The 21,935-nt window shown below is 54.7% G+C and overlaps 1 protein-coding gene across 1 annotated transcript; it reads right to left on the reverse strand.

Annotated features, from left to right (window-relative positions):
* Positions 1–9,083: 9,083 nt before the first annotated feature.
* Positions 9,084–13,515, reverse strand: LOC131417484 (keratin, type I cytoskeletal 14). The gene is made up of 8 exons (XM_058560954.1): positions 12,942–13,515; positions 11,609–11,691; positions 10,889–11,045; positions 10,563–10,724; positions 10,344–10,469; positions 10,029–10,249; positions 9,900–9,946; positions 9,084–9,332 (listed from the first exon to the last, which is right to left on the reverse strand). Exons 1-8 carry the CDS (start codon positions 13,482–13,484, stop codon positions 9,235–9,237), a joined length of 1,437 nt encoding a protein of 478 aa, XP_058416937.1. The 5' UTR covers positions 13,485–13,515; the 3' UTR covers positions 9,084–9,234.
* Between the last annotated feature and the right edge of the window lie 8,420 nt (positions 13,516–21,935).

Genomic DNA, 21,935 nt, shown 5'->3' on the forward strand with positions numbered 1-21,935 from the left:
CCAGACTCCAGTCTGATGGAGGAGACAAGTGGCATGACAGAAAGACTGACACGCTCACAAAGCAACGTGCCCGCCAGCACTCAGAAAAAGCAAGCAGAGTCCACACGAAGAACTCACGGAGAAAGTGGACTGAATAAATAAAGTGGTGCTAATACTGGCTGACCTTAGAGCAGGAACGCAAGTGACTTGGCTGTCCTGCTCCTTCAGCAGGGCCCAGCAGTGGGCATGGAATTGACCTTGGTCGATTGCCTAGCCCATACTGAGCCCTGGGAGGCTTACAGTGATGTGTGGCTTATCTTGCCCTCCTGGGACTTACAAGCCCCTTGCTCCTGGCAGAAACTCAGAGCGTATTCCAGTGAGCAAGGCCAGGAGAAAGTGGTAAAGAAGTGGGTGAGCTCTGGAGCTAGACAACCTGAGCTCCATCCCAGCTCCACGCTCACTAGCTGTGTGACTTCGGTAAGTTACTTAACTACTCTGTGCCTCTATTCCCTCCTCTGTGAAATGATGATATTAATAGTTTGCCCATCTCCTAGTAAGAGACGCATGAGAAGCACTCGAGATATGTTAGACTGCCTCTGATCATTCAACCCCCTGAGTCCCTGTTGACTCTGCCCTCACCTGGACCACCAGTTCCTCGCTCATCTCCCTGCCTCCCCCAGTCCTTCTGACTCCTCCACGCAAGAGCCGGACTAGTCTTTCCAACTCATGTCTGACCATCACTCCATCGACTTCCCTTCACCCTCAAGTTAAGGTCCACATTCTTGGCATTCAAGGCCCGTCCCAATCTTTCCATTCTGGCCCCATCTCCCACCATTCCCCAGGCCCCCTAACCCAATCATACAATGATCCCAAACGCCCTTCACACCTCAGAGAAGGCTCAGCGCTTGCAGTTCCCTCCAACTGAAATGCCCCTCTCCTTCTTTTCTACCCAGAAAACCCCAACTCATCTTGGCTGACCTCTCCATGTGCCCCCTCCTCCGTGAAGTGTTCCTGGGTTCTTTCCCTCTGGGTTTGTACTTTACTCCATTACAGTTTCTCACACTGTATCTCCGTGCCCTCCGCCCTGCTGTGTCCACGGTAGGAGCCCCTCTACCCCTGTGCCTGCTCATCTTGTACCTGCCCCAGCGCCCAGCACTGGGTCTGGTCCAAGGAGGATCCCAACACAAATGGGATGAAGGAGAGAGAACCGGTCGTTCCAGGTAGGAGATGCTGAGCCAAAATAGAGCCAAAGGTAAGAAGAGAGAGGCCAGGGTGGTCAGCAATGACCTCTGGACGAGGCAATGACATCTGGGCTGAAGCTAAAGAGGTTTAGGCCTCGTAAAGCACCAGTGTTTCCTGTGATGCTTTTAGACGATGCACAGAGACTGTGCTAAATAATATTGAGTCATTTGGGGAGTAAAGTATCCCCTTTCTCTATTTTTCCATCTTCTGATCAGTCCAGGAGAAAATCTCAGTCAGACGCTGCAGCGTCTTCAACACCCCTCCACGCTGCCAGTCACCCTGTTTACAAAACGAGAGCCGGCCTTGGGCTCAGAACCTTCAGGAAGCAACAGTATCTAGTTAGAAGTTAAGTATTTATTTATATCATTTCCTTCTATTTCTGCCAAGTGATTCCGATTTTCCTTTTTTTGGTAGTAACAGAGTAATATAAGATTTCCTTCATGCATATATCTTTGTTGAAATGAAAGGTGTACCAAAATGCATTAAATAAATATTTAAATAGGTAGAACAAAATATGTTAAATGAAAAATTGAACAGGTAGTACAAAAAGTATTGAAGGCATTTTGTGAATGCCTAACCCCCGGGGAACTGTTAGACCAAGGTTGGCTGCGAGTGTACTGGTTGTAAACTCTTCCCCAGGCCCCCGCCAAGCTCGGCTGGCGAGCCCAGAATCTGCCTGCGTGGGATTTGAGGCCAAGGAGGGGTCAATCCTTTCTACCTCCTCCCCCTATCCCCATGCTGATGCTGCCACCTTGGGAGGTAAACCCCAGGTCCCAGGTGCCCGAGCTGGATGGAGGAGAGGTTGGCAGAGCCTGGGTGAGCTGGCAAGGGGAGAGCCAGCAGAGCAGTGTCTCTGGGGCCCTGCATGTGCCTTCTCTGCAAATGCACTCATGTTGGGGGACCCTGAGGACCCAGGCCTGACTGTGCCAGGGCAGCTGAGACCTGCCTGCCTGACCAGAGCGCCCAGCTCAGGCACCCCTGCCCAGCCGGCTCTGGTGAGATTTGGCCTGTTTCCAACCCTGGTCTTCCAACATCTGCCCTCAGCCACCTCCTCAATTTCCCGCCCCCTGGGCTTGCCCTAACTCTCCTGCAGAACACCAGGCTGTAGTCCTCAGAATTCCAATGCAGCTGCCCAGGGAGGCTGAGCTGCTGGTGGGGACCACCACCCAGCCGGCCCTCTCCCCACACCCAACTCCCGGGGGCCAGCGAGGTGAGGACTCAGTGGTTCATGTGCTCCAGGTCGGCTGTCAAACCCGGCTCTCCCTTGAATGTTGGACTTGTCTGGCCGATTCTCTACCAAGATTGAGGAAACCCCAGTCACTGCCAGCTGCCCTCCCTCCTCTGAGTGCTAAGAAGGCACAGGCCTTTCTTCCCACATCTGGGGAGCAGTGGAGAGGGGAGAGAAGGGGCTGCCTCCCCACGCACCCTCCCTAACTCTGTGGCCTTGACCTCAGTTTCCTCATGGGAAGCCCCTCCGTGCAGAGCTGTCAGGGGCCATAAAGAGAGTGTGTGTGTGAGGCCTTGTCTGGAGGGGTCTCTGGACGAATGCCCAACTGCTCTCCGTGTACGGCCGTGCTCCCCACATCAGTCCTCTCCACCTCTGGCCCTGCTTCCAGTATGAAGAAGAGCTTGCAGTATTGGACGACTTCTATGGCCTGGTCTTTCTCTGGTCGCACCTAGGCACCATCCTTTCCCTTCCTCCAAGCTCTCTGTCTGGCACAGGAACCAGACTGGGCAAGATGGGTTCAGGGATGAGGGAGACCAACAGCCCTGGCCTGAGGGAGCAATCTCTTCTACGCCATGCTACATGGCTCATTCTTCTACCCTCTCAGTGCTCAGGGGCTGCCCTCTGAGCCCCACCTCCAACACCACCTGCAGGAAACCTGCAAAGCGTGAGGAATGGAGCACACGCAGCTCAGGGCACCCTGGCACGGGAGCCGGGAGAGCCAGCGCTGCCTCTCTGCAGCCTGGACCCACAGTGCAGGCCCTGCCTGTGGAGGAGGGAGAAGTGGGAGAGAAGGGGCCACAAGGACTCAGGCAGACAGAGACACACAGAGGGACCCGGAGATTGCATCTACGTGGTGTCCCCAAAGGGCAAGGGGTATGGGGACTTGGGAGGGCAAGGAGAGCCTTCCTCCGGCCATGGGAGCCCTGCCGCTTGCCTGTAACCAGCTGCTCCCCCCCCAGGCTCCCCCCAACTTGCAGTCTATCACTGCGCCCCAGGTGGGGCCCAGGGAGCGCCCTGAGTCATCATGTGACTGGCTGCTGGGGGAGGGGGCGCAGGTGTGGTGCTGGGCCTGCCCCTCCATTAGTGATCTAGACAGTGCTACCCACTAACTCAGGGCCCAGGTGCCTGCCCCATCTGTCGACACTGATTCTTTCATCACAGGGTAGGTGCCTGCCACCACCCCACCTAGGCAGAGCCCACCAGACCAAGGGGCATGGCTTGGGAGGGGATGAGGTAGGCCCTCAGTAGGCTCCTCCACCTGGGTCTGGACACCCCAGCCTTGTGTCTGCGAGGACACACCAGCAGAGAGGTTCAGGGCACGGGCTTTGGAGCTGGACAGATCTGAGTCTAAATCCAGGTCCTTCCACTTATTTGAGGAAGTTGCTTCCCCTCTCTCAACCTCAGTTTCCTCACTTAAGTTTGGATTCATCCTTTACTGAGCACCTATTGTGTGCCAGGCATGGTACTGAGTGCTGGGGATAAAGTGATGAGCAAGCCAGACATAGCCGCTACTCTCTTGGACAGTTATGGGAAAAAACAGACCCTCAAAAATAAATGTATAATTCAAAACCAGGGTGAGTGCTGTTGGTGGGAAAATGGGGAGCACATATGAGGGTGTGGCAGAGTTTGGGAGATCAGGGAGGATCTCCCTGAGAAAGAGACACTGGAGGGAAGGAGAAGTAGGAGTGAGCCAGGAGAAGAGCATCTTGGGAGAGAAATAGCTAGCATGTGCAAATATCCTGAGGTGGGAAGGAGCACATGACTGTAAGGGCAGAAGGCCAGTGAGGCTAAAGGGCAGTGGGATGGGTCAAGCAAAGATTTTGGTGGTGAAAATAGTTCTGACTTCACAAGGTTGTTGTGGGGCTAAAGAGCTAATGTTGTAAAGCTGCTGGTGTGGGTCCGGCACACAGTGGGACGTTTTCCTGACTGTCCGTGGCATTGGGCCTGCCCCCAACTTCCCCTCAGACTGTGTGGACGACTTGAGTTCTCAGCTCTCTCACCTACCATCAGTCCATCCCACTAGTCTGTTGAAGCCCAGGTAAACATCAAGGACCTGTGCTAAGTGGGATTGGGGAGGAGGGCGCACAAAGGTTGGGGGACTGTGGTTTCTTCCACCGAGGACCTTCCAGGGCTCCAGGCAAGAATCCCGGGGCTTGGCCTGCCCCGTCTTATTTAATTGTCACAGCCATTTTATGAGGTAGGTACTACTTTTTAAATCGTTTTACAGGTGATCAAAGTGAGGCTCAGAGAGGGTCAGTACCTTGGCCACAGTCACAGAGTAAATGAGCAGGAGGTAGAGTGCAGTTTGTCCTGCAGGGAGTGGGAGCTAAGACGGGCCCAGACTTTCTGGATCCTTCTCTGCTCTCCTCCTCACTGTGTCTCTCCTTGTTTGGTCTGTCTCAATTCACCCCTAGGTTCCCCAACACCTTTGTTAATGTTGTTGTTAGTGCTATCGAGTCGATTCCCACTCCTAACGACGCTGTGGGCCCTCCTACAGCAGAGCAGAACCCTGCTCAGTCTTTTCACACCATCCTCTCTCCTTCCGGTGCTACATCAGACAGTGCTCCGCTGCTGTTCATAGTTTTCATGGCCAATCTTTTTGGAAGAGAGTGACCAGGTCCTTGCTCGTAGTCTGTCTTAGTCTGAAAGCTCTGCTGGAGCCTGTCCACCACGGGTGAACCTGCTGGTATTTGAAATACCGGTGGCATAGCTTTCAGCCTCACAGCAACATGTGGTCACCACAGTATGATGACCGAGAGACTGGTAGTGTGGTTCCCTGAGCAGGAAAGGAACCCAGGCCTCAGCAGTGAGAGCGCCAAATCTTCACTAGACCACCAGGACTGGCCACACCTAGAATAGTAAGCTTCAATAAATATGTGCGAGTGGCGGCTGGCCCGTGGCGCAAGTGGTTAAGTGCTCGCGCTCCGCTGCAGTGGCCTGGGGCGCACACCAACACACCGCTTGTCAAGCCATGCTGTGGCGGCGTCCCATATAAAGTAGAGGAAGATGGGCATGGATGTTAGCCCAGGGCCAGTCTTCCTCAGCAAAATGAGGAGGATTGGCAGACATTAGCTCAGGGCTGATCTTCCTCACACAAACACACACACAAAAATATATGTGTGAGTGGGTAAATGAATGAAAGAATGAATGAATGATCCTCACAGCCTAGTCCTAGCCCAAAACCTCACTATCCTGTCTTTCCCTCTCTCTGTCTCTCTCTCTGTCTATTTGCATTTCTGTTTCTCTCTATCTTTCTGTGTCTCTTTCACCCTTTCTCCTAGGCCGAGTCACCCCAAAGTTCACCAGCGTACCTCCAATGGAAAAAGCTTCTTTCCTCAGCCCTGTCCCCACAGCTGATGGTGCCCCACAGGGAAGCCCTTCAGGAAAGTGCTGGCCCAGCAAAGGGCAGCGTCTCATGCTGGTGCCTGTCCTGCATCTGCCTGAGGCCAAGCCATTGCCCTGGAAGTTCCCGGCATTCCCTTTTCCCCTTTGTGGCAGCATCCAAGCTCAGTGAGGGGACCAGGCCAGGACACCGGGACCTCCAGCCTCCCCGGCCAGGCCGCCCTGGGGTTGCCTCCTCTGACACCAGCCTGTAGGACAGTTGGCTACATTACCCAAACCAGGTCACCTGTGGCTCTGGGGAAGAGCCATTCACCTGGTCAGGTAACCACAGGGAGATATGCCACTTGTTGCCTATAAATTTCCCTGGACACATTGGAGGTCTTTCCACAATGAAAAGAGCCCCCAAAACTAAAGGGGACCCAGAATTTCAAGGTGGGCCCCATCCCATGAAACAAAAACCTTACAGTCAGCTAGGAAAAATTCATGTTCTTCCCTCAGCTTCATCCTGAGAGAGAATAGAACAAGAATGAGGCACAAGCCTCACCAGGGCCTGAGCACCAAGCTGGGCTTGGCCGCTTTCAGTCTGTATGACCTGGAACAGGCCACTGTCTCCCTAAGATGAGGAGGCTGGAAGAGACGTCCCCACGGCCCTCCCGGCACTGCCCTTCTGCGTTCTGAGAGGACGGAAGAGCGCAAATCCCAGATGGCACTGGGAGATGTGGAGCCACAGGGGCCACGTGACCTGCCCCGGCCTCAGAGGCAACTCTTCCTGCCTCCACTAGACTGTGCTATGGAGTCGCTTTCCTGGTTTCCTATCAGATAGAGCTGGGGTGACGGTGAGGAGGCAGTGTTGCCACATCAGAACGCTGGCCCTGGTCTTTAGTTGGGTCCCCACAGTGCCAGGCCCTGTGGACGAGAGCACTGGTGGGCAGCAGGATCCAAAGAGTTGGCTCCCCTCTTCTCAGTGAGGTATGGGGTTGGGGGGGGGGGGGTCCCAGATCAGAGTAGACTCCATGTGGGACTCTGGGACAGCTGCCCGGTCTGCTCTGTTCCTCTGGGGCCCAGGCACACAGAGTGGGACCACCTCGAAGCCCACTGCTTGACTTCCTCCCCGCCCACTTCTGAGCCTGCTTTCAGCCAGGTGGCTCCCAGCCACCATCTTTACCCTCAAGCAAGCCCACTGTCCCTGTATTCCCTCCAAACAGTAATGGCAGCCACTTGAGCAGAGGGGAAGCTCACCTCACCACACCCAAGTCTAAGAAATCTCACATCCTTGCACTACTCTGAAGTGGATCTCCTTTGGGGGTGGAAACTTATTCTGGCACCACCTACAAGGCAGAGTTATCCTGGGAATCCTTGTGCAGTCCAGAGCATTCTAGGCTTCAGTCCTCATGGTGACTACTGACAGGTTTTGCTCTCTGTCCTGGCCCACGTGGCCTCCCGAATGTGGACCACTTCCCAGATTCCATGTCACACCAAACCTCGTTGCCCTGCTGGGATGCTGGTCCCCAGGGTCCAACATCTCTCAGGGTATCACGCAGACCCTCCCCACCAGGGTCCTATCACTTCTAGGCCCACAAAACCATCCCTTCGCAGTCCCCGAAGAGCTCGTTCTGACCTCCCTCCTCCCTGAGTTGTCCCCACATACCTCTGAAACTCCAGTCATTCACCTCCAGAACGGCCCACCCTCACCCAGAGATCACCCCAGATCAGCCCTTCTTAATGCCTAAACTCAGGTGAAAAGAATCCTGGAGTTTCAGGAACACAAAGCAGGTCTCTCTTTGCTGGGGTGAAGATGGGGTCAAGAGGAACCAACGTCACTTATTCCTTTTCCTAATAACTCACCCTCTTATGCTACCATTTATAGAGCACTGACTATGTGCCAACTACAATGCTAAACTCGTTGCCTGCATGAGATCACCTAATCCTCCATCGGCCTTATGTAGTAAGGGTTTTTATTCCTCATTTTATAAAAGAAGATCTTGCCCAAACTCTTAATGCCAGTTGGTACAGGAGCTGGGACTCCAATCCAGGATGTCTGATTCCAAAGCCCAGGCTTTTAGCCCCGTTGCCCTGAAAGACAAAGTCTTTCTTTAACCCCAGTCCTACCCACCCCCGCACCCCCCCCCCCGAAGCTTCATTCATGCAGCCAAATGAATGAGCTGTTGAAACTGACTCAGTCAACTCTTTCCTAGCTCACTGCAGTGAGCCCCACCCACCTCTGGAATCTTCACTACTCACTTAGGGGAGTCCTCCTCTCTTCCTCCTCCTTCTCCAGCCCCCCAAAGACAGGAATAGACGCTCCCCACCACAGGAGGCTCCTACAACCCTGTCTCTCAATGTGCGTTCCCTCATCGGATTCCCACATCAACTCCAAGAAGCAGAGTTCACCATGCTTACCGGATTAAGTGGGGAAACTGAGACTCTCAGAGGTCACAGAACTAATACAGAGCAGAGCCAGAGTCAGAAACTATTCAGTCCCCCCAACGCCTCTAAAACTAGCCTCATCATGAATGGGGTCACGAGAGGCAGCTCACCCAGTGTGGCTCACACAGCCGCCCCTGAGCCTGCACTTCCCCAGGCAGTGTTAGGGTCCTCACACGCATTCTTCCAGCGAGTCCTCCCAACAAGCACGCGAGGGAGGTACTGTCGTTATGCCCACTTTACAGATGTGGAAACTGAGGCTTGGAGATGATAATTAGCTTGACCTGTGTCAACCAAGAGCAGGCAGGATTCAGACCCAGACCAAGAGGAGGTGGCATGGAGGGAGACAAAACTCTCAGTAAAGCGTGAGTTCTTACTGGGTCCATGGACCCCCACTGATGAGCTTTAGGGGACCCATTAACCTCATGAATTGTATACAAATGTGTGTGTTTATTGAGGGGCAGGGGAGAGAATCTATAGCTTTTAACATATTCTCAAAGGAGTCCCTGATGACAAAACTGTTCAGAATCCTTACTCTAGCCCAGTGTCTGGCACAAAAGGCACTCCAGACTATCTGGTGAATGAAGGAACCAACGAATGAATAAACGAGTAAATGAATGAGTGAGTGAATGAATGAATGTGTCTCATGTCCTAGGAGACACCCCAGATGACCTGGTACACACATCTTTCTGTATCTTTTGAGATGGTGAAAGCCATCCCGGGACCTGAGCCCAGTCCGCCCCCCGGCCCTTTCTCTCAGTCCCCGAGGCCACAGGCAGGTGCTATGACAAACTCGAGAGAATGCTTCCCCCGCTTTCTCCCCACCTCCACCCCTGACAATGACCAGGCAGAGGCGGGAGTTGTGCAACTCAGATAATGAAGCTTTATTGATTGCCAGGAGAGGGCAAGGGTGAGGCAGTGTTCAGGTATGAAGTGCTTGGGGGATGGGAGAGGAGATCCCCTAGTGAGATCTGTGTCCACGCGGGGGGCCTCCTAGGCCTGTACAGTGCTGAGCAGTCTTAGTTCTTGGTGCGAAGGACTTGCTCGTGGGTGGACACCACCTTGCCATCGTGCACGTCCATGACCTTGGTGCGGATCTGACGGCTGGAGGAGGTCACTGAGGAAAAGAGGAGAGAGGGTGTTACCAGCAGTGGACAGGCAATGGAGAAATCAGGACTGGGGAGGCCAAGTTGTTGAGACAACTTAAATGAACTGTCTTCCTACTGCCCTCTCACCTGATGGTCACTTCCCTCCCTGCTCTTTCCCCAGCACTGATACAATCAGCACGTTCTTTCAGACTAGGGCTCCCTAAGGTCAGAGGCAGAGTCTGTGTCCTCAGACTAGAGCCTCCTAAGAACTCAGACCGGACTGGTTCATTGCAGATTGACCCAAATGGACCGTCTTGGTGGGAATAGCCTTGTGAGGCTCTGTCCATGGTTCTGACCTCCAGAACCATGGGGTCTGCCACAGACACCGGGCAACAGAAGTAAAAGGTGGAGGCCACCAGCTCCTAGTCCTAAGGAGGGTTTAGAAAATGGCTTCTTCCACCGAAAGATATTTATAAGGGATCTTGGGTGAGAAAACTCTAGCTCAACCCTTCCAGAAGCCCTTCTCCAACTCCCTAGACCTGCTCGGAGACAGAGGGTGGTCCTGAGTCCAGGCTTGATGAGGAGGAAGGTCTTACCATCTCTGGATGACTGAGAGCCAGAGGAGAACTGTGAGGAGGAGAGGCTGTGAAGACAGAAAGGGGCAAGATCATTAAACACATAGGGGACAGTGAGTGAATAGTGGGGGGATAGGGCAGGACACTCACTGTGCGTCCTCGCCCTCCAGCAGGCGGCGGTAGGTGGCGATCTCCTGCTCCAGCCGTGTCTTCACGTCCAGCAGGATCTTGTACTCCTGGTTCTGCTGCTCCATCTCGCAGCGCAGCTGAGCCAGCTGTTCCTCCACACTGCTGATCAGTTCTTGGATCTGGGCCAGCTGCATGCAGTAGCGGCCTTTGGTCTCCTCCAGGCTGTTCTCCAGGGATGCTTTCTGTGATGGAGGAAAAGGGGATCAGGGACCAATGCAAGTGGTCATTCCCTCCCTTGTAGTCCTGGGCACACCCCAGGCCTGGCCGTGCCCCTACCATGCTGAGCTGGGACTGCAGCTCGATCTCCAGGTTCTGCACAGTGCGTCGGAGCTCTGAGATCTCGCTCTTGCCGCTCTGCACCAGCTCGCTGTTGGTGGCCACCTCGCGGTTCAGCTCCTCTGTCTGCAGAAAAGAAAATATCATTCACACTGGAAGTTCCTGGGAGGCAGGTCTCCTGGGTCCCCTCCACCTGGTGACACCCCAAATGACACCCACCTTGCTGAAGAACCAGTCCTCGGCGTCCTTGCGGTTCTTCTCTGCTATCTTCTCGTACTGGTCGCGCATCTCGTTCAGGATGCGGCTCAGGTCCACACCGGGGGCGGCGTCCATCTCCACATTGACGTCTCCGCCCACCTGGCCTCTCAGGCTGTTCATCTCCTGTGCAACCAAAGAAGAGTCCACAGTCAGGAGCCTCACTATGGCAGCTGATTGGGATTCCCTAGTCAGGGGTATTCCTGGCCTGAACGGTCTCTCCACCATCTCAGTTCCATCTCTTCTATCCCCACTAATCTTCCAAGCTGGCCTTTCCATTTAGCTCTCACCTCCTCGTGGTTCTTCCTCAGGTAGGCCAGCTCCTCCTTCAGGCTCTCGATCTGCATCTCCAGGTCGGTTCTGGCCAGAGTCAGCTCGTCCAGCACCCTGCGCAGGCCGTTGATGTCGGCCTCCACGCTCAAACGCAGGTTCAGCTCCGTCTCATACCTGCAATGACCGGAGAGAAAAGGAGTGAGACACCCATCCTGGCCACACTGAAGGCTTTGTTCTCTTCCCCCTGCAGCTTCTTCCCATAGCTGGCACCCTGTGGGTAGCTGAGGGAGCCAATCTTGAAAATGGCATGGTTGGACATGGTGCCCATTGATTGCTCAGACCTGAACATCCCTGGGGTGCAGGGAATAAGGCAGTTCATCATGCTGCAGAATTCAGGGAGGGAAGATGCTTCTAGTTTCAGCCAACCAATAGCACACAAGGCCTCCAGATATGACTACCTCCTGCACTTCAGGGGCAGGTGGGGAAGTGGGGAGCGCCTCTCCCTAAAGCAATGGCTCCCAAACCTGGCTGTGGATCAGAATCACCCAGGTAGCCTGTTAAAAATAACTGGATCAGAACTCCAAGGGTGGGGCCCAAGAATCTTGTACATTTACAAGCACCCCAAGGGGTTTTCACGTGGCCATGCTGGCACTCATCAGCTCTGTTTAGGGAATGCTGCTCCAAAAATGCCCCACCCAGGGGAGAGTGGATGTTCTGGGCCACCACTGCAAACTCACTTGGTGCGGAAGTCATCAGCAGCCAGGCGGGCATTGTCAATCTGCAGGACAACATTAGCATTGTCCACAGTGGCGGTGAGGATCTGCAGATGGAAAGGGCACAGGTCATTGGTCAAATGGGCATCACTAGCCAGACTCCACTGCAGCCTGCATTAGGCCTTTGCGTTCATGAGTCCCTCTTCTCTCCAGAAGCCTTCACCACAGCAGCCTAAAAGATAACCCCCAGTGGTCCAGCTTTGCCTCAGGGCTTTGCTGTCTCGTGGTCAGCGGAGGGGGTAGAAAGAGCCCTGACCTTAGAATCAAAAGTCCTTGAGTTCTTGTGCTGGTTCTACCAATGACTTGCCACAAGACCTGAGACGAGCCTCAGGGCCTCAGGTTCCCTTCCTACAGACAAGGGGAGTGACCTAAGGCTCCCTAGACCCCCTTCCTGATCTGAATCCCCCTCTCTGCACAAGCCAGCCCTGCCAGTCCTCTGCAGGCACGTACATTCCCTTTCAAGCCTGCAGAGCATGGGACCTCAGGTGGGGCTTTCCCAAAAGATGAGACCTAGCTGGCACAGGGGCTTAGAAAATAGGAAGCTGAAGAAAAAGAGATCCAGTGAACCCTGAGCTTGGCTAGAGTCCCCTCCCTCATCATCTAATTTCCCTAATCCATGCAAGGCGTCAGAGCCGGATACCAAGGGAAGCAGGATCAGCAGGGAGGGCTCCCAGGGTGATGTGGGAGTGGGGAGCAGGGGCCACAGATGACACAAGCCCCCCAGGCTCCCTCCCATCCAGGGCACATAAGGTGGGCCGCCACTGATCGTCTCTGTGGGTTTTCTGTGCCCGCCTAGCTATGGGATGGGCCGGTCGGTGCCAGGGCTCATGGGCGGCAGCTGCCACAGCCCAGACTAATGAGCTAATGAGCAGTTTGGGTGTCTAGCTTGGTCCCGTTACAGCCTCGCCCCTCCCTTGTGCTGGTGAACAGGTAGCTGCCTCCTGGACTGGCAGGTGGAGCGCAAGGGTTCTAGCCTCGGCTCTGCCATTCATTTGCTGTGTGACCTTGGGCAGGTCACAGTACCTCTCAAAGCTTCAACTTCTTCCTCTGTAAAATGTAAGGGTAGGAATCCCTGGTCTCACATGGTCCAAGGATCTGGAGCCCAGAGGACATGAGCAAGGCAGGGAAATGGAGGCCATCTTCCCACTGACCAGCTCTGTTGGGGGCGTCCAGAAGAAAGGATCAGGGGTTGGAGTCTGTCCTGTCTAGGAATCTAAAGGTGCCAGTGGCCTGGGGCATCTGTTGCTCCCGGAGTGAGGTAACTGGAATGGCACTTGCTGCTGCCCGGTGCACACACCTTGTTCCTCAGGTCCTCGATGGTCTTGAAGTAGGGGCTGTAGTCCTTGATCTCAGCGGGCCTCTGCTTCTGGTACCAGTCACGGATCTTCACCTCCAGGTCGGCGTTGGCCTCCTCCAGGGCACGCACCTTGTCCAGGTAGGAGGCCAGGCGGTCGTTGAGGTTCTGCATGGTCACCTTCTCACTGCCCACCAGGAGCCCATCACCACCACCGAAGCCACCACCGAAGCCACCACCAATGCCAGCACCAAAGCCACCACCAAGGCCAGCACCAAGGCCACCACCATATCCTCCGCCGTAGCTGCTACCCAGGGCCCCACCAAAGCTGCTGCTGCTGCTGAAGCCGCCGCCATAGCCGCCCCCCAGCCCGCAGGCCCCCCCGGAGGAATAGCGAGTGGAGACTGACAGGCCCCCTCCATAGGCGCTGGGGGCCCGGTAGGACCCTCCGCCCAGGACGGAGGAAATGCGGCTGGAGCCACCACCGATGCCATAGGAGCCCTTCAGGGAGCTGGAGGAGGTGAACTGGCGGCTGCAGGTGGTCATGGTGCCGAGGACGGTGAGTGAGCGAACGAGTCGGCAGAGAGAAGAGAGAGGTGCTCAGGTAAGTTGGCAAAGGATGTGGGTGCTTTATACTCCTGAGTAGGGGGCGGGCCTGGCATTTTCCATTCCCCTTGGCTTTCATCACCCACGGGCCAGTGCCAACTCCCAGTCAGATCCCTCCTCTCCTCCGCCTCGTCATGTCTGTCATATTTTACTGGAAACTCATTGTTTGGGGTGTTTTTGGATTCTTGTCCCGCCAGGCGTGATTCACAAGAGGAGGTGTGGGCCTGCAGGCTACACTTTCCCATGGGCCCTGGGAGCCGCGGCCCTCAGGAGCCCACATGCTGGGCCCCGCTGGGTGGCAGGGAGCAGGCCACTCCGCAACATAAACATGGTGACCTGTTGGTTCCCCATTAGCTCGGTGGGCCTCTGACATCCACTTGGAGGAAGCCCACCACTCCAGGCGGCACCCGGCTGGAGAAACACCAGCACGGCAAGATCACACAGGGCACAGTGATGTCCCTTCAGCATTGCCATCTATAAAAAGAGACAAGAAGGTCTTGGTGCCTCCGAGGTCTGACCTGCTGGGCTGAGCTAGGGAGCCTGACACATCCCTGAAACATGCCCAGCCAGTCAGGGGGCTCAGATTTCCACCCTGACACCCCCATTAAAGGGAAACACAGGCAGCTCTCCCTAGCCCTGGGCACAGAGCCTGAGATCCTCCACACACTTGTGGATGGGCCCGTGGCACTGCCTGCTCAGTCTGGCCGAGGGCAGGTGGCGTCACAGGCAGAGCCAGAGACGTGGGGAAAGAGCGTGTGGTCAGACTGAGTCCTGGCTCTGCCAGTCACTCCTGTGAGACCCAGGCCCTGACCTCATGGTCAGCCTCAGTTTGCGCGTCTGTAAAGTGGGAGTAAATACCATCGGCCCTGCCTACTGCAGAGTAAGCTCTGAGAATCCAATGTTGGCAGTGTGTGTGAAAGTGTTTTGTAAGCTGAGTGTGGCACAAAGTCTGGTTAGCATTGTTGTAGCCCCACTCTGGGCCCCAAAAGGGATGGAGCAACACCCTGGAACAGGACTGGAGGGGTCTTTTGGCTTCTAGCCCCAGGCATCTTCTCAGGCCCCCAGGGCAGCCCCAGAGGGAGGGGTTGGCACAGGCACCCTTATCTGAACCCCTGTGGAGCTGGCTCAAGGGATTTTTTTTGCAGGGGGTGGGGGAGAGGAGTGGCAGGCATGCAGACACCTGGGCGTGGACTGGAGGGCCTCTGACTCCTGAGGCTCCGAGGGTCAGGGGACATTTCCAGGGGTCCATTTGGCTCTGCCTTGGAGGTTTGTGTATCGGGACCTCAGCAATCCCACATCTCCCAGACAACCTCCAAAAGCACCCTCTCCAGCCACACCCCTCCCTCCCGCCAGCCCCTCAGCTCCACGGACCCCGGCAGGCATGTTGGGAGGAATGTGGTCGTGTCTGGGGCTGCCTGACACGTCCCATCTCCCCAGACAGGCCCCAACAGCCCCTGCTGGAGGCTCCAACGCTCTTCCTAGGATCAACTGCTTCCAGAAAGGAAGCGGAGCCTCCCTCTCCCCCCACCCCAACTGCCAGCAAAGCAGAAGTCAGGGAGCCGCCCCTACCTGGGGGGCTTAGGAGCCCAGAAGACAATGCTGAGACAGACACTTGAGGCTGTGGGCTCCCCAAATCTGCCACGCGGAACACTGGCAAGGATGTGAGTAACCAAGGGCTCTGCCCCACCCTGCCCCATCCACCACTGACAGACACTCCTAATCTTCTTCCAGAGGATGGGCCCCCACCCCGGCCCAGCCCTACAATTTTCCCCAGCGAGAGGCAGCAGGGATTTTCGCTGAGGGACAGACGCGTTTGTCAGGAGGCATGTTGCTGTCCGCTGGGGGGCGTGGGGTGGGGGCTGCTCACCAGAGAAAAATGCAGCATCCAGAAGGACCCCGGAGCAGGAGTGGGTGCACAGCCCGACAGCAGCCCCTCTGCACCGCCCACCACCCCGTCTCCCTGCACTACAGGGAACCTCAGATAAAGTTCCTGGAGCACAAGAAAAGCTCTCCTTCCCCCCACCTGATTCAGTGGAACCTCGAAAGAGGATCCCTCCTTGCCCCCTCCAAGGGGAATCTAAAAGATCGAGAGGGTAGGGAACCGATGACATAAATGCATGCACACAATCCAAGAAGAGGCCTTTGCCAGCCCACGCTGCCCCTGCGGACCCTGGAACCCAGCATGGAACACACGTCTGACCTTCTCCCCCAACCCAGGCTTAGAAGCCTGGCTCAGATCTCGAAACCAACCCCCCTTCACCCTGCAGACATGGAACTAGGAGCAAACAGCCCAGACTGGTGCTTATAACATTTTGAGGAGAGGCAGCTTTCTGGGGCAGCAAGGGTTAACGGGATGGGGGGGTTGTCTGTTGGTGGCTGGAGTACTCCCCACCTCGGGACTCCTGGCAGGCTTTGTGTGGGCGCCATTACTTGCTCCTCACTCCAGCTGCCCCAGGAGGGAGGGGGTAAAGGAGGAGCCCGGGGCGGCGCCTCTCGTGGTCGGTGAGTCTCCCCACACCAGCCTGTGGGGGGTACGGATGCCAATCCAAACAGGTGAAGCGGCAGGGTCAGGAAGCCCCCACAGAGCCCGCATTGTGTGCTGAGGAGGGTGGGGACGCTAGGGGAGAGGATCCTAAGGAAGGAGGGGACCTCAGGACAGCCCAGTCTGCGGAAGGAGGCACAGCCCCTACCCTCGAGCCCAGTCTAATGGAGGAGATTGTCCCTGCCCTTAGGAAGCCCCCAGCAGGAGAGGAAAGAGAGGATACACATCAAAATTACTTAGGATATCAACAGACCTGAGAAAAGTGCAATCTATATGTATTGGTTTCCTGGGACGGCCATAACAAATTACTACAAACCTGGTGGATTAAAACAGAAAGTTATTCTCTCCCAGTTCTGGAGGCCAGAAGTCCCAAATCCAGGTGCCAGCAGGGCCACACTCCCTCTGAAGGCTCCAGGGGAGAATCCTTCCCTGCCTCTTCCAGCTTCTGGAGGCTCCAGGTGTTCCTGGGTTTGTAGCTGCCTCGCTCCCGTCTCTGCCTCTGTCTTCACATGGCCTTCATCTCTGTGTGCCTCTACGTGTCCTTTTCTGTCTCTTGTAGGGACATTCACTGGATTTAGTGCCCACCCTAATCCAGTATGATCTCATCTCAATTCTTACCATAATTACGTCTGCAAAGACCCTATTTCCAAATAAGATCACATTCTGAGGTTCTGGTGGACATGATTTGCGGGTGACACTGTTCCACCCACTACACCATATAACAGACCAGGAGCTATCCATGTTGCAGTGATGATGGTGAAAACTTGGTGGGAGATGGTTATGAGCAGATGCAGGCAGGGCCAATCTGGAAGGCTTCTGGGAGCAGCTTTTAGCTCAACATGTAAAGGTGCTGGGGGGTGGGCAGCGGGGAGGCACAGAATTCTCGGGCGTCAGCCCACACTTCCCACCTCCCAATTTCTCTGGCTCCTTCACATATAGACAACTGCTCTGGGAGAGAGCTTCTTTTTTTAACTTTGAAATAATTTTAGACTTTCAGGAAAAAGTTGCAAAATAAAACAGAGTTCATGTGCACCCCTCCCCCAGCTTCCCCTAGTATGATCCTATAACATAAACATTGTACAATAATCAAAACCAATAAATTGACATTGAACCCAATACTATTAATTAACTACAGACTTTATTTGAATTTTACCAGTTTTTCCACTATTGTCTCTTTTCTGTTGCAGGCTCCAATCCAGGATTCCACACTCCATGAGTTGTCATGTCTCCTTAGTCTCCTCCAGCCTGTGACAGCTCCACAGTCTTTCCTTGTCTTTTGTGACCTTGACACTTTTGAAGAGCACTGGTCAGTTATTTTGTAGACTATCCTTCAGTTTGGGTTTTTCTGATATTTTCCCATCATCAGATTGAGGTTATGCATTTTGGCAAGAAAAACACGGAAATGATGTTGTCTCCTTCTCAGCGCATCATCTCAGGTATATAAGACGTGTTGATGTGTCTTATTGCTGGGGACGTTACCCTTGTCCATGGGCTACAGTGGTGTTTAAGGATTTCTCCACTATAATTTACTACTTTTCCCATTGAAATTAATAAATACCTTGAGGAAGATGCCTTAAGTCTATGCAACTATCTTATTTCTCCTTAAACTTTCACCCACTAGTTTTCATATCCTTCAGTGAAGGGAAAGAGCTCTTGATGGCCACTGGGCTCGAGAACCTCATTTGCCCCAGACTCCTTGAGGGACTGTAGCTTTTAGGAGACACTTTGGTGAAGGGAGTCCAGACCCAAGAAAGAACGCTTTCCTCTTCTCTCGTCCAGCCCCAAAGCCAGACTGGGCCTCCTCAAACCCTCTCTGTACCCTTAGACACTCCCATGGTGGCTTCCCTTGAAGAGGGAAGCGCTTCTCTTATCATTGATGCCTAGAGTCTTTTCCTAGGCCCCCACCAGCCCTGGGGGAAAGGAGGGGACAGTCAGTGTCCTCCTAATGTCGCAGGTAGAAAGTCTGAGGCCCAGAGAGGTGCGTGGTCAGGTGACCAGTTAGAGCACTCTTTGTGATTATTAGACCCCCAGGGTCTGCTCCTCTCCTCTGGGCTTCTCCTCTCCTCCTGGTAGAATCCTGTATTCCCTGCCCTTCCTTCTCTGGCACCCTCCCCCCCACCCTCCTGTGCCCAGCCCCTTCACTTTGCCCATTCCTCTCCCCACCATGTCCCAGCCACCTGTGTGTAGCAAGGGTAAAGTCTCCTAGAGCTGAGGGTTGTCACTTCTAAGAATGACAGGCTAGGGCCTGAACTAACCTTGAACTCAGCCTCTGCCACCAGAAAGTCAGGGCTAGCACAGGGGCCAGGAGCAGGCTGGCAGGCAAGATTGCAGGCACAAGAGGCAATCGGGAGCCTGGAGCACCTCCTCAAGGCCCGGGTCCCCTTTCCCCTAGAAAGCTCTGCCAGCCACTGGTTTCCCAGGCCAGCTTGCCCATCTGGGCCTTGTGAGAGCCTGGGCTGACACAACAGATGAGCTGAGCCAAGTGTTTCAGTGTCCATGGCCTTGTCTGAGCCTGCCAGCTGCTAAAGCTGACAGAACAGAGATTGACTACCCCACATTACAGATGCAGGAGGTTCAGAGGTCGAGGAATTCCCCAGGTCCACAGCAAGGAGGCTGCTCAGCAGGATTCAACTCCAGCTCTGCCTGGCTGCAAGCCTCACTTTCCAGTGACAGAGCACCCCCTGCTTGCTAGAGGGTCCCCAAAAGTCAGAGCCAAAAAAGGCCTCAGAGGTTTTCTAGACTAGCCTCTTAACCTTACTGATGGGGAAACTGAGGCCCAGAAAGGGGAAGGGTCATGTCCAAAGTCACACAGCAAAGCCTGCTTTGAAAGTGAAGAATGTTTATCGAGTGTCACCCAGGAATCTGAGCTAGGCAGTCTGAGAATAGGTGGGGTGAAAAGAGCTGTGCCTGCTCCTCAGGATCACATTTGGAGTGTCAAGAACATGGACGGTTAGGTGACCAAGTGCCAGCAACAGATGCCCTCTATTGGCTCCCTCTCAGAGAAAGTGAGGCCGCAGTTCTCCAGCCAATTACCCATGATACCCACTGCAAACTGAGCTCCACCTCCAACAGCCCAGTCTCCTCGCTGACCCCTACATCCCCACCCATCTCCCAGCTCTGCCTAAATTTCCGCTCCTGTCTTCTCTTCCTGCCCAAATCCCTCATGTTCTTTAAGGCCGAGACTCAGTTCAACACAAAGATTTAAGATATGATTTCTGCAGACCATGAGGCATAAAGTAGATGCTCAGTGAAAGGTGGACAAAAGAGAGGGAGGGAAGGCGAGGGAGGGAGGAAGGGAGAAAGCGAGGAAAGGGAAGATGGTAAGGGAATGTGGAAGGATGGATGGATGGAAGGATGGATGGATGGATGGATGGATGGATGGATGGATGGATGGATGGACGGATGGATGGATAGATGGATAGGCAGGTGAGGAGGTGGGTGGATGAATGGATGGATGGAAGGAAGGATAATGGATAGATAAATAGAGAGGAGAATGGAAGGAGGATGGATGGTGGGTGGGGAGGTGGGTGAAGGATGGGTGGAACACAGAAAAAGGGCTGTCATCCCACCCATCCCATGATGGGCAAGCATCCTAGAGGAGTTCTTAACTGAGCTGAACCTTGACAACAAGTAGGTGCTAAGCAAGCAAAGGAAGTGAGGAAGGACATCCCACTTGCTCAGGGAAGCACTTGAGCAAAGACGCAGAGGTGTGGAACACTGGTCTGATGGCAACTGCAAGCACTTAAGCATTGCTGGAGCGCGAGCTGAAGGCTGGATCTGCCTGATGGAACCGAGAGCAGAGGCCACGTGATGAAGTCTGTGCTGAGGAGCTCGGACTTTATCCTGATGACACGGGGGGCTCTGAAGGGTTCTAAGCGGGGGAGTGTTTTACAAAGACTACTCTGGCTTTCCACGTGGAACGTATTTTGGGAAAGGGAGCAGAAAAGGGAAACCTAGAAAGGAAGATGTAGCCTTGTCATTCTGCAGGTAGGGGTGGTGTTGGCTCAGCTCACTGCTCTCCCGGGAATGGGGGGGCGGAGTCCCACCCCATCACCTCAGATCACCTGGCTTTCCCCTTCTCGGCCCTCCCACTGCCTCTATGACCTTTGCCTGCCCCCATTATGGCTTACCCCAGTGCCTTAGGGGGCCACAAAGTGTCTCTCAAATAGTAGGTGCTCGACATATTAATTTACTGCCAATACTTGGGGCTGATGGGGAGACGCAGCCCCCACCCTCAGGGATGTCCAGTCTGATGGGGGAGGGCAAATGAGCATAGAGCTTTCTCTGCTCCATGGGGTGAGGGGAGCTGGGAGCCGAGGAGCCGCCAGGTGGGGTGGGTAGCACATGGAAATCTTCTTGGAAAGGGTGTGTTTGACTCAGGTTTTGAAAGAAGGAAGAGCCCCAGGTGGGTGGAGTGGGGAGAGGGCATTCCCAGGCAGGGGCGTGGCTGCAAGAGCTCCAGCATGATGAGGTGAGTCGGTGAGTCCCAGGGGAGTCAGCACCTGGAGTCGAATGGCTGTGTCAGGAGTCCTGAACTACGGGGCCGGCAGGACAGAGGGAGAGGGAAAGAGGGGAAAGGTATCCCTGGGGAGTTCCAGCCTCGCGAGGGGAAAGAAAAGGAGTGGTTTCCACCAGTCAGAGGTTGGAGCGCAGAGACACCCCATAGCACAGGGCCTCCCAGTCCATCAGACTGGGGTTCCAGTCTGGGCTCCCCCACTGACCAGCCACGTGACCTTGGAAAAGTCGCTGCAGCCCTCCGAGCCTGTTCCCTATCAAATGGGCATAGGAACAGTTTCTGCCTCACAGGATTATTAAGAGGAGGAGATAATTAATGGCAAATGGCCAGCATGGTGCTTGGCACAGAGTAAACGTTTGGTAAAAATTCCCTTAAATTAAGCCCTAGAGTTTGACAAGTCGGGGGCAGGGGGTGAGCCCAAATGGAGAACAGAAATCAAAAGACAGAGACAAAGAACAAAGAGGAGTCTAGGCTGGTGCCGGGGCGTTGGAGTGACAGGAGGAGGGAGGCCGCAGGGGAGCTGCTGAGGCCAGCGGGCCGAGGCGATGAGCTGGTGCATCCGTGAGGGCCTGGCCGGGGTGTAGTCGATGGGAACTGGCAGGCCCGGAGGCTCAGCTGAGGAAGAGTCAGCAGGAGGGTTTGGGTGTAGAGGGAGAAGGCATGGGAGCTGCCCGTGGGGCCCACAGCTGAGGATGGAAGCCCAGCACTGCCTCCCCCCACCTGGGAGTGAGGGATGGGGAAGCAGCGGCTCAGGTGTTCCATTGAGGCCTGAGGCGGGGGAAGCCCCACCGGTCACTCAGCATCACCCAAGGCCTGGTCCTTCTCCTCTCAGCCCTGGCCGTCTGTGCAGTGGGAATAGCATCTGCACACACACACACGCACACCCCATTTCTATGTCACTCACTTCAAAAGAGGGGGCTTGGGCTCTTTTGAAAAGTGAAAAAACAAAAAAACACGTGCATAATAAAAAAAAAAAACATGTATAATAAGACTAAAATTATCCAGCAAGAGTCAAAGAGAAATAAATCAAGATTTCAGTAATAGGGTACATTGGTGAACACATTTTGGGTGCAACAGAAACTCAACTTGAATTAGTTTCAAAAAGAGGCAATTCACTGATTTCTCACACACACACTCTCTCTCCCTTTCTCACACACACATACACCCCCCCTCAGCCTTGCTCTGCCTCCTGGCTTCCTCTGTAAGGCTAGAACCAGGCTGAAGGCAGCTCTGAACTCATCCTTCAGCCTCATGGTCAGAGAGAATCAGCTCGAATGTGGAAATCCCCAGGGAAGGCTTCTGTGTGGTCTGATGTGGCCGGTGGCCAAAATCC

This window comes from Diceros bicornis, chromosome 18 (genome assembly GCF_020826845.1).
Source record: "Diceros bicornis minor isolate mBicDic1 chromosome 18, mDicBic1.mat.cur, whole genome shotgun sequence".
NCBI lineage: Eukaryota > Metazoa > Chordata > Mammalia > Perissodactyla > Rhinocerotidae > Diceros > Diceros bicornis.

Coding starts and splice junctions, on each gene's coding strand:
- LOC131417484 (XM_058560954.1), bottom strand. CDS start 13,484: ATGACCACCTGCAGCCGCCAGTTCACCTCCTCCAGCTCCCTGAAGGGC. Junction 9,947..10,028: donor CTGGAGGGCGAGGACGCACA/GTGAGTGTCCTG, acceptor CTGTCTTCACAG/CCTCTCCTCCTCACAGTTCT. Junction 9,333..9,899: donor CTCTCAGTCATCCAGAGATG/GTAAGACCTTCC, acceptor TCTTTTCCTCAG/TGACCTCCTCCAGCCGTCAG.